At 40.7% G+C, this 19745-nt stretch overlaps 1 protein-coding gene across 18 annotated transcripts in view; it reads right to left on the bottom strand.

Annotated features, from left to right (window-relative positions):
- LOC125458783 (prominin-1-A-like) overlaps positions 1-19745 on the bottom strand; it is a 240952-nt gene that overhangs the window by 145537 nt on the left and 75670 nt on the right. For all 18 annotated transcript variants that reach the window (XR_009445857.1, XR_009445860.1, XM_059646712.1 and 15 more), the window contains 3 exons: positions 15582-15787; positions 4046-4166; positions 3886-3949 (listed from right to left, as the gene is read on the bottom strand). Coding sequence is in view for 16 of the 18 variants with exons in the window: in XM_059646712.1 (XP_059502695.1) it covers positions 3886-3949; positions 4046-4166; positions 15582-15787 (391 nt within the window). In the remaining 2 variants the exon portion in view is untranslated. The remainder of the gene's footprint in view (positions 1-3885; positions 3950-4045; positions 4167-15581; positions 15788-19745) is intronic.

The raw sequence follows: 19745 nt of genomic DNA on the forward strand, positions 1-19745 counted from the left end.
TGTGGAAATATGGGTACATCTGAATTGAAAATTATATTTTGCCAAGTACAAATGAGGGGAAAAATCCAAATCTGAGGATTTTAATTTCAAATTGCTCTTGTTTGGTACCAAATGTGGACAGCCAGAATATAATACTCTATGAATATTTTTCACATTTATGATATGGAATACCAATATCAACACAGTAGCTACAGAAGGACTGAAAAAAACTGACATGATGCAAATATTGCTTCATGCAATTTTTATTGATCTTTATTGATTTTTATGTGGGACAGTGTAACAAATTTATTTCTTATTATTGCATAAAGCTATATTTATAGATATAATTCAATGCATTTGAGATTAACAAGTGTTGAACATTGTACACAAGTGCATATCACAAATACATGATGGGTCTATTTGTAAAACCTTGATTTGAGAGATATTTATTTTTAATTCATTGGTGGGGTATGGACTTTGTCAATAAGTTTTGTATTTACTATCACTTGCCTTACGATGAAACTGAGAAACTTGCAAAGCCAGTCTATTACTATGTCAGTGATGGTCAGCATAACTACATTTTTGTTAAGAAGTAAACACCTTTGCCTCAAACTGAAATTAGAAATATTACCATTAGAACATTTTAAAGCTTTCCGTAAGTGATGAAAAATATATCGATGAGGATACAATAGCAAAGCAAAGTCAAGGGTTCCAAATAGGCTAGCCTGGATAAGGGAAGCAGGCTTCTTTTTACCTAAAGAACGTTAGTGAGCCATAAGAATATTTTACAAAACTCCTCCAACAGTTTTATGGTTACAATTATTGACACTTTTGATTATGGATACTTTTGATTTAATTGATTAAATTTCTGCAGGTGTCATCTTTAGATTTGAACTCATTATTCTAGAAATCTGTCTCCAGCACTGACAGCTTGATGCATACATGCATCACTCTCTGCATGAAAACGTTACCCCTCAGGTCCTTTTTAAATATTTCCCCTCTTACCTTACACCTGTGGCCTCTCGTTTTTGAATTTCCAACTCTTGGGAAAAAGACTTTGGCTATTCACCTATCCATGCTCCTGATGACTTTATAAGCCTCTATAAGATTTGAGGAGCTCAAAGGGAAAAAGAACCTGATGAGAATTATTTACAGGCCTCTCAACCAGTAATCAGGATGTGGGTAAAAAAATGAATCAGCAAATTGAAAGGCACTGTTACAATAATCATGGGAGACTTCAATATCCAGATGGACTGATAAAATCAATTTGACAGCAGATCTCAAGAGAAGGAATTTGTGAAATGCCAACGAGATAGTTTTTTAGAGCAGTTTATAGTAGAGCCCAGTAGGGAACAGGCAATTCTGGATTTGATAATGTGTAATGAGGTAGACTTGTTTAGGGAACTTAAGGTGAAAGAAGCTGTAGGGGACAGTGACCATAGCACAATAGAATTCACCTTGCAGCTTGAGGGAGAAGCTGGAATCAGATATAACGGTATTACAAAGACATAAGGGAGGAGCTGACCAGAGTTGATAGGAAGGGGAGCCTAGCAGGGAAAACAGTGCAGCAACAATATCTGGAGTCTCAGGGGTAAATCAAGAGACCCAGCAGAAATTCATCCCAAGGAAGGAAAAAACAGAGGGGCAACCATGGCTGAAAAACAAGTAATCTGACACTCATGGGAACGATCATGTAAACAGCTACTTGAACAAGCAATAGTTGAAGTGGTTAAAGGTGAATTGGAGCTGATGATTTCTGAGTACAGATACAGCTGGGTACCAACAAAAAGTTGATTGATCTATGGACTAGTAACCAGTTATTGATAACAATAGCCCTGTGCCTGCCAACAACCTTGTGATTGGTTCTCAGGTCACTGAACAACCTGGACTGAATAAATGTTTTCATCTACACCAGCACAGGAGCTGTCTCTCTGTTCTCCACTGTCAAAACCCATTTTAAGCTTGGAGAAATCTGCAGTTCCCATTATCTCTTAAGCTTGGAGAAAACCAGTTTTTCATTCCTTCAGCAATTATTGTGAGCTGTGAATTTTAACTGATAAGTTATATCATTTACAGACAAACCAGCCACTTTGTGTTGCTTACACACCTATGGAAAAATCTGAAAAAAGAGGAATGGAAAGCAGTGTTCTGACCTTCTTAAGATCATCTCATCATTAGGATCACCTCACCAACATGTTAATAGAAAACACTGAATTGCCTCCTAGTTTTCCTCTGCTGAAAACTATTTTTGCTGTCTGTTAACCTGTATCTAAAGTCTAATACTTGCAATAATTAGTTGTTCTTCTCAAATACCAAATCCTGGTCTGTGCTTTCTATCAGCCTGTGTCTGACAACCCAATACTTTGGGGAGCTTTTGCACTTATTTTAACATCTATAACTTTTGTGATGATTCCTGGAATTGCAATAATTGATTTCCAGTGCACTTCTGCAGTGCATCATAACATACTATACTCACGTCATTTAACAGTTTATTGCTGATGGGTGAGAGGGCAAAAAATCTGTCAGATGGAGTATAATTGTGAAGTTATTCAGTTTAGCAAGAAGAATTAAAATAAAATTATTACTTAAATGGAGAATGACTGTGGCAATTCCAAGGTTTAGAGAGATTTAGGTATTCTGGTCAATGAGTCACAATGGTTAGTATGCAGGGATGGCATGCAATCAAGAAGAATAATGGGATTCTATCCTTTATTAAGAAAAGAATTGAACATAAAAGTAAGGATGTTCTGCTTCAGTTAAACATGGCATTGGGGACACCACATCTTGAGTACTGTGTGTAATTTTTAACTCCTTATTTAAGGAGCGACGTAAATGCATTGGAGACAGTTCACAGGAGGTTTATTACTTCAATGCCTGGAATGAATGGTTGTCCAATGAGGATTAACTGGACAATCTGCTCTTGTTTTCACGCGTTTAGAAAGGTAAGGGGTGACCTGATTGAGATGAATAAGACCCTGAATGGTCTTGACAAGGTGAACATTGAAAGGATGTTTCCTCTTGTGGATGAATCCAGAACTAGGTGTTGCTTTATAGACAGGAATCATTCTTTCAGGACAAAGATTGGGAAATTTGATTTCTCTCAGAAGGGATTATGCCTTTGAAACCTTAATCAAATATTAAATATTGAATATTCAGTATTTTAGGAAAGAAGTGAATAGATTCTTGTTGGGCACAGGACTCAAACGTCATTGGAGATAAATGGAAATGTGGAATTTAAAACACAAACAGATCAGCCATGATCTTATTGAATGGCAGAGCAGACTTGAATGGTCTATTTTTGTTCTTATTGTGTCGTTCTTCTGTTGGTACATTTGTTCTTTCTCCGATTTACAGATTCTGACTGATCAACTACTAATCACAATCGTTTTCTCTTTGATTTCAACAATACAAGTTTTTAATTGTTTCTTGTACACTGCTCACGTGATAACCTGAGAGGTATGTATGCCATTACATGAAAAGTATAATTTCTTATCAACTGACCTCAGGAGGAAAAATAGTTAAGTCTTCAAGCCAATGCAGACATGATTCCCTCATGTTTATGGAACTCTTGCTGGAAATATACTCTTGAACTCTTAGTTTCATTCCCTTTAACAATCTAAGGTCAGCATCAAAAAAGATCGATTTGAAATTTGTTTTTGAAAAACAATTCTTTTTAAGTGAGGTACAGCAAACAAAAATTTTTGCCAGTGGCACTGGCAGTTACAGCGATCATAAGTAAAACTATTGTTAAGAACAAAAGATTTTCTTCATGAAAACTGATATGCCAATGAAATGATCCTGTATAATAACTAATGTCTAAGACATTGAGCACTGAGGTGCATAATGTCCAGTAAAACAGAAGGTTATAGGTTTACTTAGCAGAATTAAACAAAAAAGATTACTTACTGTTAATATCAGACAGTGCGTTGTTCTTAGCAATGCTGTATTGTTGTGCAATGTAATTTAGTTGCTGAAATTAAAAAAAAATTACTTGCTTTTCTGTAAATAATACTTCATTAAAAATGCATAATATCTTAGTATTATACGCAGTCAAAATCTTCCTTACCATTGGTGTGTAATCAAGCAGAGAGTGTAGGTCTTGGAAGTTATTGTTGACCAACTCCTTAACTCTTTTAATTTGGTTGGTGAGATTTTGGTTAGCAGCAAACATGCACAGTGTTCCAGCCCTGATTTTTATATTTAAAAGAAAAGTTATTTAAAAGGGAATTAACAAACTAGGTGCCCTTAAGGCAGATGATTGTGCCAAAATCAACAGTAAGGCATTTACTTGACAATTTACATTTTGATTTTGAATTTTAACAACATAGATGACATTAATTAAAAAATTATATTGAATTTCTCAACTGAGTACCTTTTCACAAGGATATTCGTGCTAGCCTCAAAATGTTTTCATTTTGAATGGATATTTTCCCACAACTAGCATTCTGAAAAGCAGGAAACCTAAAGTACAATTATGTATACTTCAAAGTAGTCTGTAAAATCTGGAAATCAAGCAAGTTCCATGTTAAGGCATGAGCAATTTCTCTCAAAACATTTGTGGTTTTTGTTGCCGTGAAACAAAATAGCTGGTTCTATGCAAAATTACCAACACTTGAAGATAATTAGAGATGCAGCTCCTCATAAACATGTTTCTTTAAACAGCTACATTTACAGCAAACATGGAATATCAATCCAAAGAATCAACTAGGGACACAAGGCAATTAGTGCTTACTGATGTACATAATAGTTTAAGAAAATCTTTAGAATTGTCATCATCAATTTGATTGGGAAAATTAAGCTATTTCATTCATTTTAATTACATAATAAAACAAAACTAACAATATTATAACATCCTGTGATAGATTTTATAGTTAGATTTTACAGTGTGGATTTTTAAAAATGCAAAATTAAAATTTTTCACCAGCACAATTTGCAGGCTATAAAAATTCCATGCTGTTTGATTTTAATTTCCGGGCACTGTTCATTTACAGCAACAGGTACACACTTAGAAACACAAGTAGGCCACGTATGAATTTTGTATTCAACAATTTTACCAACAATACGCAATAAGTGTTATAAGGATTGAATAAATGATGCAAATTAATATACAGAATAGGTAGCAGTTGAATGTTTTGAATTCAGATCTGTTTCTATTGTTTAAAAAAAACTTGATCTCGCTAAATATTTAAATTGAAATATTTGGCTTTTAACTAGTGGAATCACCATATCGTGTTCTCCACCATGGACATTAATCTTACATACCTCAGTTATATTTTAATCAATTGAGCTGAACAAATGCCAAATCCAAAGTTCAATCATCAGATTTGAAAATGTAATTTATCATTTGGTTCTATGTTGAAAATCAGTCAAGGGCCCTCCATGTCAAGAGAAAATAACCAGACTTTATAGCAGGAGCGAATGTTAAACAAATTAGCCAATGCACAAATCGGCAGCAATGGCTTACTATCAATTGTTAACTTAACCCCAGGAAGGGGAGACTGGCTCCATAGAGAAGCATCTATTGAGAATAGCATAAATTTATGCTAATGAGAAAAAAAGCTAATCCACATGTACTTTGTGCCTCATTAATCTTAAAAATAACAATGGGTAATTACAAATGGCATTGTTATATCAGTTTAGGGCTGGGGTTTCGTTGAGAATAATTAGCTTATTGTGTGAAAAGTGTGGTACTTTCCCTAACTTTTCATCCTACAACATAAAGACATATATATAAAATGATTTATTTAATACATAAATACACATGCACTACAGTGCTACCTAACAATCAATCACTTCACACTTTTGAACAATGAAGGAAGTCAAATATCATAATTGCAGCAATATCCATAACCCATCACTGTCTTCCTTTCATGATGCTGAAGCAAGAGACATAGAATCACTTGTCCAATTCTATTGTATGAAACAAGGTGTTCATCTTTTTGCAATATAATTCAACGTAGATGGCATGTCTACAATATGTATATCTTCTTTATTTATACAAAAGACAGACAATTGTCACACATCCAACATATTTTCAATGGAATAATCGCACTACCAAATTAGACAGGCATTAAACGGAGAGTGTCATTGCTCTCTTGTAACAACACTGGTTGAAAAACCTGCTTTACACACCAGCAGTTTCCATACTATATGTACTCAGGGTTATGAAATGGCTCGAGTGTCCATGTAGCCTGGAAGTTACCATGGTAACATTGCGGCATAATACAAGAAAAGCTTTCATCTCTGTCTTTTTCTTCTTTCTAGCACTCAGTCTGACAATCCCATCACTTAAAGCTGCCCGACTGAGTGCTGTTCATAAAAAAGCTATGAACTCTCTGTCTCGCACCACCGTTAGAAAAATCAGTCTAGGTTGTGGAAAGGTTTTTAATTTGGCTCATTTCTCAAGCAATGAAACTTAACAATGCCTGCACATTCACCAGTAGTCTCAAGTAAATATTTAAATAGTTCAAAAAATGCGCCTTCATATATGTTTTCTGAAAATTCTGTTTACAAGACACACATTCTATTCAAACATGCATTTCCTCAGCCAAACAGTATAATATAGGCTCCTCAAATCATCTCGTATCCTGCAGCACTACTTTTGACATAAAAAAAATGACAAATGCATGTATAACAATTATTCATGAAAATAATCGATTAATTTTTCTATCAACAATCAGTTTATCCTAGTTACATGTGTCTTAGCTGTCATTCCTTCAATTCCAGTTCAATACTCAAAGTACCTGCATTAAACTGTATGCCTTTTAAATATGTTACTGAATCTTGTGTCTAGGAAAACTAATAGTTGGAAATAAATGGATGTTAACAGAGCCCACATTATTAATTCGATGACTGTCTAGTTAAGAGATTAAAATTAGGCAAATCATAATCATGTCCAAATTCTTAGAAAGACATCTTTGTTCATGTTTTGTAAAGCAAGGAAAGACTGTATCCACAGGCTTTCAAGGTCATCTGCACTATCAGACCAGAACAAAGGGTCTTTGAAGAACAGTGAGACATAAAAGAACACAAAGGTTCTTTCAGAGAAAATGTTCCCATGTATTCTGCTTTAAGCAATTATATTGTAGCAATAACTTTACTTATCACAGAATGAATACTTGCATCTTGTATTCTGAATGCATTCTACTTTTGGGATGGTGTCAAGTTAGTCTTTTATCTGTCGGTCAAGGAAGTATTAAGTTCGCTATATAGTCACGCAATAACTAATTTTCCTTAAGCAGTTAAAATCAAAACTTACACCTTTCTCCTCACATTAACTTAGAATTGCGTGAAACATACAATTTAGCATTACCAACTCCTCAGTATCTGCTGCTGATGTGATACACAGAACATAGTTCATTTAATGTCATCGTGCAGAAATCAAAGGATTAGGAGTAATCAAAGGTTTAATCAGATAAATGCATAATAGGTCAGCACGAATAATGGGTGAGCAGCAAATGGTCTATTACAAAAGACAGGGCAGAAGCATTTTCAATTATCTTCAAGCAGAAGTGTGAAATGGATGATCCATCACTGCCTTTCCCTTGGTCCCCACCATTCCATCTGTTGTCCTAAAGTGTTGACATCAGTAGTAGCTGCATATTTACCAAGCTGTTTATGTATAGACACAGATATACACCTGCACACACACGTTTCTGCACACGCAATCCTTGGCTATCCATGAAATTCAACTCACCATTAGGAGTCCTACAGTTAACAAGATTTTTAATTGTTTTAGCCATCACACAAGATCTTGACTGACCACTGTTGAAGAAGAATGCCTTCTCTCCTTCAGCCAGCTTGTTCTGAAATTTGAATGGCTTCCAAATAGAATCAGATCTTCGTAATTAACTTATGTTGACAAATTGCTCCCTCTTGTTTATTTCCCAGGCAATCTGGTCACATGATCATTTACTGACAGTTAGTTGTTTAATCATGAAATTGTATCCCAGATGAACTGGCAGGCTATCACACCAAAATAAAATATGCACGTTTTCTCCTAAAAGGGCATTGGTGACAACAATTTTCAAAATAGCCTCAAATACCACTCCCCCTATTTGGTTCTCAGACAATGAATTCTAGATCTTAACCACTTTAACAATGACAAAAGCTATCATTCTGTCACTATTGTTTCTTTTGCTAGTTACCTTAAAACTGCGCTACCTAGTTTACATTAATACATTAAACAGCACAGTTCTCCCCATCTAGTCTGTCCAGAATCCTAATTTCTGTAATGATTCTCAAAATAACTCCCCAGAGCTTGGTATCCCATCACCAAGTCACCCGTTATTTACACATGAACAGTCCTTGACGTTAGTACTGCCTCTTCAGAGTTAGCTATCAGATTGGCAGTATCTCTAACACTCACCTTTTTTATGTCAACTAGGGCTCGCTGATTGGACTACATTAACAGCCCTAATCAAGGAACTCATTTTCTATGAGGTCCATTTGGATGACCTCATTGCAATCACTACATCCCTCTCCCTCTGAGTACTTGGACATGCCTTTAGCACCAGTTCAAGTTCCTCCAACTCAGTGTCCTATATGGGTGGCACGTAATACAAAGGGGCTTTACTCTTATGCTGGGAGCACCTCGGTAGAACTTCACTCTTGTTATGGGCCAGACCAAAACCCCTCAAATATATCAATAAGGTAGCCTAGACGCTAATGTTTATCTTTTTTAAAAGCAAGGGTAAGTTGCTGTTTTTCCACATGTAATCCAATTGCTTACACTACTCTGCTTTAAGCAAAACACACTTTATCCTTACCCTTTGGCAATACACCAACAAAAGAAAGAATAATTAGTATAACCTTAACATTATCAAAAACCTTAACAGAACAGTGGGCTATTTAACAACATAAACAGCAACAGCTCCAATCTCATAATATTCCACAAACATACACTTGGCAAAGACAATGTGAGTAAAATAGATTTTTTTTTCTCATGTGATTCCAGCAGAGAGTGAAGACCCAAGCATTTAGGTTATAGCAGCAAGTGAGAGTGAGCAAGAGAGAAGAAGAAAGAAGTGGGGGGGTGGGGGGGGAAGAGAGAGAGAGAGAGCGAGAGAGATAGAGAGAGAGTGAGAGAGAGATAGAGAGAGAGATAGAGAGATTCCACAGACAACTGTTAAAACCAAACTAAAACCCAGGTTGTGTGGGATCCTGACTATACCCATTCATGCTGCTTCTGTTGTTCCAGCTTTAATAAAAAAAATCCCAAGGCCTAACAAGCTGTTTACTTTCTTGGTCTGGAACAAACCGTACTTCACCTCTGTCTCAATCTCACTTTAAAAAACACTAGGACAAATTATATCTCTTAAAGCCATAGTATCGTCACACTCTCTTCTTCCAGTGGCAAAGGCACTGAGGTGGCTAGATCCAACAGATCAATAAGACCATAAAAGAAAGGAAAGGAAATTAGGCCATTTGACCTACCAAGTCTGCTCTGCCATTCAATCATGGTTGATAAGTTTCTCAACCCCATTTCCCTACTTTCTCCCCATAACCCTTGATCCCTTTGACAACCAAGAACCTAGCTGTCTCTGTATTAAATATACTCAATGACCTGGCCTCCACAGCCTTCAGTAACAATGAATTCTATAGATTCACCACTCTCTGACTGAAGTTTCTCATTATTCTCTTTCTAAAGGATCTTCCTTTACTCTAAGGCTGTGCCCTTGAGTCCTAGTCTCTCCTGCTAATGGAAACATCTTTCCAATGTCCAGGACATTCAGTATTCTGTAGGTTTCAATTAGATCCCCCCTCAATTTTCTAAACTTGATTGAGTATAAACACAGAGTTTTCAAATGTTCCTCATATGTTAAGCCTTTCATTGCTGCAATCATTCTCATGAACCTGCTCTGGAACTGTTCTAGGGCCAGTACATCCTTCCTGAGATATGGGGACAAAACTGCTCTCAATACTCCAAATGTGATTTGACCAGATCTTTATAAAGCCCCAGAAGTCCTCCTGAAATAAATGGCAACATTGTTAATTGCCTTCCTAACTACCAACTCAACGAAAATTAAACTTAAAAGAATCCTGGGCTGGGACTCCCAAGTCCCTTTGCCTTTCAGATTTATGAATTTTCTCCCCATTTAGAAAATAGTCAATGTCTCTATTCTTCCTACCAAAGTGCATGACCTCTCACTTTTCCACATTGTTTTCCATCTGCCAATTCTTTGTCTCTTCAACATGACCTATCTCTTCTCCTATCTTTATATCATCTGCAAACTTAATCAAAATGCCCTCAGTTCTTTTATCTAGATCATTAAATTAATGTATAAAGTGAAAAGTTGTGGTCCCAACACTGGCACTTGTGGAACACCACTAGTCATTGGCTGCCATCCTGCAAAGGACTATTTTATCCCCACACTCTCAGCTTTCTGCCAAACAGCCAGTCTTCCATCCATGTTAGTACAGAAGCCACTAACACCTTGGGCCCTTATCTTGTTCAGCAGTCTCCTGTGTGGCACCTTGTCAAAGGTCTTCTGGAAGTCCAGAACATCAACTGGCTCTCTTTGGTCTCAGATTCTGACAACTGTCAATGTTTGTCAGAGTGGGTGAACCCACAAGTTCTGGCAGTCTTTCTGGAGGACCGAGCACATTTTGTCCACACTGTTTGCAAATGTAAGGCTTTCATATAGTCAACATGCTTGTTTAAAACTGTTGCACCTACCTGAAATTTATGTCACTAGTCCTAACCTCACTTCAACCATGCCTCTTACCCATGCAAGGCTATTTTCATGATTCTTACACCAAACTTTATTCCCTGTATCAAACTGTCTCTCTTGTTTTGCACAGTCTTGTGTCCAGCAACTGCGGCGACCGCTACAGTCAGAACGTTGCTCTCCTACAGAAACGTTTCTCGCTGCGACTTTTGAAATACACACTTGCTGCAATGTGCCAGCATCTCAAGATACTCATATCAAGCCTACCCCAACTCAGAGCCTCCCTCTCCCAGACCTGCAAAGGACCTCTCCTGTTTTTTATCCTTCATAAGATCCACAACCTGAACTCTCAATTTTATTTGGCTTTATTAGATTGTAAAAACCTAAAGTACTTTAAACTCACTGGTGCTTGCCACCAAACCCAGAGCCTTCCCCACCATTTGCCCGCCGCCATTAGCCATGTGGCCACCTTCAGAGCATCACGGATGATGTCACATTCGCTGTCACCTGGTACGCCACTTCCGGTACAACCAACGTCATCATCCACGCTGTTCATGCCGCCGCTGCCTTTGTTTCTGAGGCCGACACAGATATCGAGGATGCCGCTGCCACCAACACAAACATCGAGGATGCTACTTCCACTAACATTCCCGATTTGCCAGCTGATGCCGCTCTGCTTACTGGCGACGTCACTCTGCCCACTGGCGACATCGCCCCGTCCATCGCCGAGGTCACGCTGCCCACCACCTTCACAGCCAGCATCTCGAGACATAACAATACTACAGAGTCCTGCCGAGTACTCACCATCGACCCAGGCCTCCCCTTTACTGAGGACCAATGGTCAGTCCTCAGTAAGGTGCTCACCTGTGGCCCCTCCACCCACACATTGATGAATATAACTCGTCTAAATATTGAGCAGTTTTTCCGCCGCCTCTGCCTCCACACTTATTTCTTTAATCATGAAACTAACCGTCCCTCTACTGACCCCTTCTCCCGCCTCCAAAGCATCCCCTCCTTCTGGACACCACCCCAAGGCCTCCTACCCTCCCTCAACCTCTTCATCTCTGTGTTCGTGGTATCGATCATCTCAACCTCACCACCCCTCTCACCCACTCCAACCTCTCTCCCACAGAACATGCAGCCCTCCACTCCCTCCGCTCCAATCCCAAACTCATCATTAAACCCGCAGACAAGGGAGGCGCAGTTGTAGTATGGTGCACTGACCTCTACATTACTGAGGCCAGATGCCAACTCTCCAACACCTCCTCCCACCATCCCCTGGATCATGACCCCAACCCCGAGCACCAAACTACTATCTCCCAAACCATCCACAACTTCATCACCTCAGGTGACCTCCCACCCACAGCCTCTAACCTCATCGTTCCTCAAACCCGCACCGCCCGCTTCTGTCTCCTTCCCAAAATCCACAAACCTGACTGCTCCAGTCGACCCACTGTCTCCGCCTGCTCCTGCCCCACCGAATTCATCTCCACCTATCTGGATTCCATTTTCGCCCCTTTGGTCCAGGAACTCCCTACCTATGTCCATGACACCACGCATGCTCTCCACCTCCTCCAGAACTTCCAATTCCCCGGTCCCCAACACCTCATTTTCACTCTGGGCATCCAGTCCCTATATACCAGGATTCCCCATGCTGATGGCCTAAAAGCTCTCCACTTCTTCCTGTCCCACAGACCCGGCCAGTCCCCCTCCACTGACACCCTCATCCGCTTACCCGAACTCGTCCTCACCCTCAACAACTTCTCCTTTAATTCCTCCCACTTCCTACAGACAAAGGCGGTGGCCATGGGTACCCGCATGGGCCCAAGCTCTGCCTGCCTCTTTGTAGGGTACGTGGAACAATTGCTCTTCCAAAGCTACACTGGCCCTATCCCCCATCTCTTCCTCCGTTACATTGATGGCTGTTTCGGCGCCACCTCGTATTCCCACGAGGAGCTCGAACAGTTCATCCACTTCACTAACGCCTTCCACCCCAACCTTAAGTTTACCTGGACCATCTCTGACACCTCTCTCTCCTTTTGGACCTCTCTGTCTTCATCTCTGGCATCCACCTGGAAACCGATATCCATTTTAAACCTACCAACTCCCACAACTACTTGGAATATTCCTCCTCTCACCCACCTTCCTGTAAAAATGCCATCCCCTATTCCCAATTCCTTTGCCTCCACTGCATCTGCTCCCGAGATGAGGCATTCCCGAACAACCCAGATGTCCTCTTTTTTCAAAAGCCGCAACTTCCCTCCACAGTGATCAGAAATGCTCTCGACCATGTCTCCCGCATTTCCCACAACTCATCCCTCACTCATCCATATTCGCAATAATAACCAAAACAGAATCCCTTTTGTCCTCACGTACCACCCGACCAATCTCCAAATCCAACGCATCATCCTCCGACATTTCCGCCATCTGCAATCCAACCCTACCACCAAAGACATTTTTCCCTCCCCACCCTTATGTGCTTTCCGGAGGAACCACTCTCCCTGACTCCCTTATCCGCTCCACACTCTCCTCCAGCCCCACCACCTCTGGCTCTTTTCCCTGCAACCGATGCAAGTGCTACACTTGTCCCTATACATCCCCCCTCACCGCAATCCCAGGCCTGAGGAAGACTTTTCACATCAAACAGATGTTCACCTGCACATCTGTCAATGTTATATACTGTATCCGCTGTTCCCATTAATGGCATCCTTTATATCGGGGAAGCCAAACAGAGGCTTGGGGACCGCTTTGCGGAACACATGCGTTCTGTTTGCAACAAACAACTACACCTCCCAGTCGCGAACCATTTCAATTCCAGCCCCCACTCCTCAGATGACATGTCCATCCTGGGCCTCCTGCATTGCCACAAAGACGCCACCTGAAAGATGCAGGAACAACACCTCATATTTCGCTTGGGAACTCTGCAGCCCAAAGGTATCAATGTGGATTTCACAAGTTTCAAAATCTCCCCTTGACCGACCACATGCCAAAACCAGCCCAGCTAGTTCCTGCCCCCTAACCATTCCTTCCAACTCAAGCCCCACCCCCATCCCTTACCCACTAACCTCATCCCTCCCCCCTGACCTGTCCATCCTCCCTGGACTGACCTATCCTCCCCTAACTCCCCAATTACATTCACCTTCACTGGCTCTAACCCCGCCTCTTTGACCTGTCTCCGCTTCCCCGTCTCCCTATTTATTTCAGAATCCCCTTCCCCTCCCCCATTTCTGAAAAAGGGTCCTGACCCGAAATGTCAAGCTTTCCTACTCCTCTTGTGCTGCTTGGCCCACTGGGTTCATCCAGCTTCACACCACGTTATCTCAGATTCTCCAAGATCGGCAGTTCCTGCTATCTCCTTGGCTACAATACAGACTTCCTCATCAAAATCATTAATGTGGATTGTAAATAGTTAAGGATCCAGCACTGAACCCTGCTTTGATACTACAAGTGGAAAGAACAAATGATGTTTCACCTATGAGACATCCATTCAAATACACGTCAAAGTGATGGAAATTCTGTGTCCTTTTTCTAGTAGGCACTAGAATACAGTCGATGAATTTGGCATTAATTAGCAATGTTACTCAGTCAGAAGTCACATGACTCTTGCCAATAGTCCAACAGATTTATCTGAAATCACAAGTTTTCAGAGTACGACTCCTTTGTCAGGTGAAGTGGAGGGAAACGGTTTGGAGCTGGGTTCAATTCCAGCCTGGGGCGACTATCTGAATGGAGTTTGCACATTCTCCCTGTGTCTGCATGGGTTCTGCCAGATGGTCCAGTTCACTCTGACAGTCCAAAGACGTGCAGGTTAGGTGGATTAGGCATACTAAATTGCCTACAGTGTCCAGGGATGTGTAGCCAAGATGGATTAGCCATGGGAAATGTGGGGTGACAGGGTGGGGGGGCGGGGGGGTGGTGTGAGTCTGGGTGGGATGCTCTTCAGAGGGTCAGTGTGGACTCAATGGGCAAAATGGCCTGCTTCCATACTGGAGGGATTCTATTCCATTCTTAATTGGCTCAGATGTTTTGGGCCTGTCTTTGATGTGGGATCCTTTCCAACTGTTGCAAACAGAAATCCTCTCAGGGAGCAGCAAAGAGAGTCTCGTACAAACACAGTCCATTTTAACAGCACTTTCTGCCATTTTTCAGTATTGTAACAAGGCTTAAACATCCCAAAGCATCCTTAAGAAGTTACAGAGATAAGTAAAGCAATTGGATACAAGGGTAACTGGGTGGGCAAGGGAGTAGGGTGGCAGGTGATGCAAGGGCAGGATGACAGCTGAGTGAGCAGTTTGGATGGCAGGTGTGTAATTTGGTTGGGTGGCAGACAGGTAATAGGGTAAATCCGGTCAGGGAGACAGCTGGCTCAGGTAAGAGGGTTTCAGCAGTCAAGGGAATTCAATGAGAAGTTATAGGAAGGGAATCAGATGCATAATTATCCAGTAGTTACAAGAGAATTTCTCTCTCTCACATTTACTGCTAATTAACCAGTTAAGTAGTGTTGGAAACTTTGGAGAATTCCAATTAAACACAAAGTGGCAGACTGTTGGACGGTTCCAGATACGGGGTAATTGCCCAGCAGAAGAATAAATCTCTCACAGAATTCCTTCATAGTCATTGCAGATAGACTTCTGAGGGGTACAGACATGTATCTTTCAGATAATTTGGAAGCCATATTGTGTAGAGTTCCCCTGGGCAAAAGACAGACTTTAGTCAACATCTTGTTTACTGACACTGGCATGCGTACCTGATATGGGAAGCACTTCAGCAGGAAGTAAATAAAATCTCTTTATATTAAAAATAATTGTGGGGAGAAATTAAAGCATAACTGTGTCAGGTAATATTTGGTTTTTCAATGTGAATTTCATCTGGCAACTGTTAGCAATGAAAGTGCAAACATTTGAATGTAAATGTGCTTCTGTTCGAACTTACGTTATAATTATGGTAACAAAAAACAGGGTTGTTGCAAAGCAGCTTCTTCGACAATCTGCATTTTTCTTCTGTCGTTGATGCAGCTCCCCTCCACAGTTGTCACAGCAACGACACATGCAGAAACATAGGCCCAAAAGAGGCATGAGAAGAATAAACACAATTCCCATAATCGCACAGATGATGAAACCAATCTCATAGTAAATTATCTGTTACAAAAAGGAAAATATTTAATATTTAGTCATATTTTGATACAATTCCCCAAAATTTAACAAATGTTTTACGAAAAACATAAAATCAAGAGTCAGGTAATATTTTATATTGCACATGCAACAATTGCAGACTGCCAATTATGCTTGAAGAAAAGCAGTTATTCAATTTTATTTGACATAAGCATAGGAATAGGAACAAGGATTCTAATCCCTTAAACCTGTTCTGCCATTCTATGGTACTACATTGAACGGTCATTTGATTCGACTTCTCTGCCTCTGTTCCAATTCATATGAGGACGAAGCAAGCAACTAAAGATTTTATTTTTCTCCCAAAAGCAATAACATTCTATGGCAATAAGTTATCGCACTCCATTTGTATGAAAAAATGTTTCTTCATTATGTTGTAATTATAAAATGATGCAGTCTTGTTCAGGAATCCCCAACAAAGGAAATAATTGACAGGAAGAAATGGGTTATCTTGAAACCAGTTAGGTAGAACCATGGATCAGTGCTGACGGTTCAACTATTTATAATGCATGGTAATGAGTCAGATGAAGGGACAAAGTTTAATGTAGCCAACAAAAACTTAAATTGACTTCCTCTGACTATGCTGCTCCAAGAAAAATCTGCTAGATTTAAGGCACATGCTGCATCTCTGCAGGAGCCATGATCAGATTTGCCTGACAGACTCTTTCTGAACAGCAAAAGTAGGAGGGGAGTGGCAATCTCCTATCCTCAGAACATCTAGGCCTTTAAGGTGTCTACAAATGGATATAGACGACTTATGTGAGTTGTAAAATTTTGGCAAATGGAGTATAATGTGATGTTGTCCACTTTAGAAGAAAGAATTGAAAAGCAGAATATTTTTTAAATGTGACAGACTGTTGAATACCATGATACAGAACAATCTACATGGCCTCACATATGAATCACAGAAGTTAATGTTCAGATATGCCAAGTAATTATATAGGAAAATGGAACATTGGCATCGAATATAACTGGAAAAGGTCGTGAAATTAGACAGATTTTGTTACAACTGCACAGGGTATTGGTCAGCCCACACCTGGAGTACTGTATGCAGCTAGGGTTTCCTTCAGGAGGGAAGTACTTACATTGGAAGCAAGATTAGATTCCCTACAGTGTGGAAACAGGCTCAACAGCCCAACAAAGCCACACCGCCCCTTGAAGCATCCCACCCAGACCCATTCCCCTGTAACCCACACACCCCTGGACACAATGGGCAATTTAGCATGGCCGATCCACCTAGCCCAGACATCTTTGGATTGTGGGAGGAAACCCACGCAGACACAGGGAGAACGTGCAAACTCCACACAGACAGTCGCCCGAGGCTGGAGGTGAACCCGGGTCCCTGGTGCTGTGAGGCTGCAGTGCTAACCACTGAGCCACCGTGCCGCCCCTAAGCAGTTCAATGAAAATTCACTAGGCTAATTCATGGGATAAAAGAATTGCACATGAGGAAAGATTGAGCAGTTTAACTCTGTACTTACTGAAATTCAGAATGGAACATAGTCTTACTGCAAGTTTATAGGGGTCTGAGTGGTTTGGGCTATGGTGAGATGTGTGACAGAATTAGGTGATGAGTAAAAAGAGGCCCATGGCAACACTGAGATCATCTCGTTCCATCTTTCCGGCTTCTCACAAGAGGCATGGCAAGATTCTTGCTAGACAATGGTGAGATACCAGTTGAAAATTTCTGCTTGCTAATACCACAACTTGCCCCACTAATATTCAGACTCCCATATTACCAAACTTGCCAGCTGCGTTAGTCGATGGGAAAACTTGGCATCAAAATCACAGCAAGCAAATAGCAAATTGGACTTGCTGCTTATCCAAACAGCCTCCACGCTAGAGATTGGGTACCAACAAATCACGGCACACTCCATGGGCACTGGCCACACGATGGACATTGACATCCAATATGTATCATCCTCCAAGAAACCTCACAGTGTATCTCCAATTCACCTATACCTCACTTCTGCACTTCAAGTGCAAATTGCAATTTGCACTACCATTGTATTGTATTGCCAAGGACACAGTGTTCTGAGATACACAACCAGCTAATGGGCTGCACCAGGCTGCATATTTGGGCTCTTTGCTTCTTGTCATAGTATTCACTCACTCTGGGCCCATCTGAATGCTCAAGCCTTGCATTGCCTTTTGCACTTTGCCCTCTCATCCAGAGATACCAAATTCATATTTCTGGTGTCTTACTTTGCTGTTTGGCACTGAGTAAAACCAAGAAATTTACCATGGTTGTCAACAGGCCTCAGTCAAGGAGGATTCCCTTCGCTCAGGTGGTCTGTCATCCTCTGACACCAGTTCAGGCCCGGCTTCAGATGGTCACAGTCAGGTTCCTCTCCTCAGAAGAGGTGAGGAGCTGAAGGACAGGGAGCAAGTAAATAGGCAGTGAAGAGGGCATGCACGGTTAGTGGTATTGGAGTTGGGATAGGTAACAGCAAGTGAGGAAGATGTTCCAGGCAATAGTGAGAATGGTGGTGCATAAGCCTTGGTGCAAAATAGATGCAGTAGTAGAAAATGAGTGAGTGTGAGGTATTAGAGAGAAGGTGGTGGTCCTTACCCTGAAAGAGTGGGGAAGGTCACAGACTTTCTTCCTGGAATGCTAAGCATTCTTCCAGGTGGCTGAGACAATTTAACTCGGGTGGCTTCCTCAGAGCAGGCTGACATTGTCTACTGTCACAGCCACTACCGCTGGTCCTGAGGTGGAGAAAGTCCTACAACTGCATCATTCAGCAAGACCTCCAGGTCTCAGCCTACATAGCAGAGTATCGGTTTCTCCTTGTCAACCATGTTTGTGGCTAATGGCAAGGCAGCTCCAGAGTTATGTACTGGTTCAGGTGCACAGCAGGTTTTTAAAAATGGCGTGGCAAAGAGATGCCAGTAAAGTTTGGCTGTTGTTGGAAAGATGCATGGTAAGTTGGAGTTGAAAATCAAACATAGAGACAGAGCAGTGATGTAGTAGGGAGCGAATGATGTGCGTTTGGTAAGGTAGGGTGAGAGCACTCACTTGGCTTCACAGTGGTAAACCCTCCAAAAAACAGGATGTGACTCAGATTTAGCCAAAACAAAACTTAAAGATTCAGCACATAAGTTCTGAGGAGACTTCTCAGATTGACACTGAAAGGATGGTTCCCTCGGGGGAATCAAGAACTTGGGCAAAGTTTCAATTTAAAGGGCGTCCCATCTAGTAGAGAGATAAATAAGAATTTCTTCCCTCAATGGATCATTAGTCTTTGGAATTTTCTTTCTCAAATAGCAGAGGAGGTCAGATCCTTGAATGTTTTCAAATCTGAACTTTATAAGTGAGTCAAGAGGTATGAATAATGCAGCAGACTTGAGGAGCCAAAGAGTCTATTCCTGATCCTCTTCCTACATTCTTATGTTCCATTTCACTGCACCTACCTTCTCAAACATGTTTTTACTTTTAAACACAGACTGGATCGCTCCCTCGACCTTCTAAATTCAAGGCAGTGTAAATAAGTCTTAAACTCCTGTTCTGCTCATTTAACCCTGTAATCAAAGATGCCATTTGGATAAAACAAGCTATACTCCTTCCAAATGATTAATTCAGTATTCAATTTGGTTTCAGAAATTATGCATAACATCTCAAAAGAAAAACAAAAATTAACAAAAGCAAAGATATGTTGAAGTACAAATGAATTAGTGCTGATTCTTACTTTTTTGGCTAAACCTGAGTTGCATTGAGTTTTTTGGAGATCTCTGTGAAACCTAGCATGCTTTCTCATTATATCTTACTAAACTCATCTGATTATATGGCTAATTCTTTATGGCACACCCCCACGTCAGATTCTAACATGTATTATCACATACGGTCCCTGGAACAACTCACCACTCAGTGGATTTCCCAGAATTCATTGGTATCCCTTGTGTTTGCACCATCTTTAAAAGCCTGTTG

This window comes from Stegostoma tigrinum, chromosome 1 (genome assembly GCF_030684315.1).
Source record: "Stegostoma tigrinum isolate sSteTig4 chromosome 1, sSteTig4.hap1, whole genome shotgun sequence".
In the NCBI taxonomy this organism is placed as follows: domain Eukaryota; kingdom Metazoa; phylum Chordata; class Chondrichthyes; order Orectolobiformes; family Stegostomatidae; genus Stegostoma; species Stegostoma tigrinum.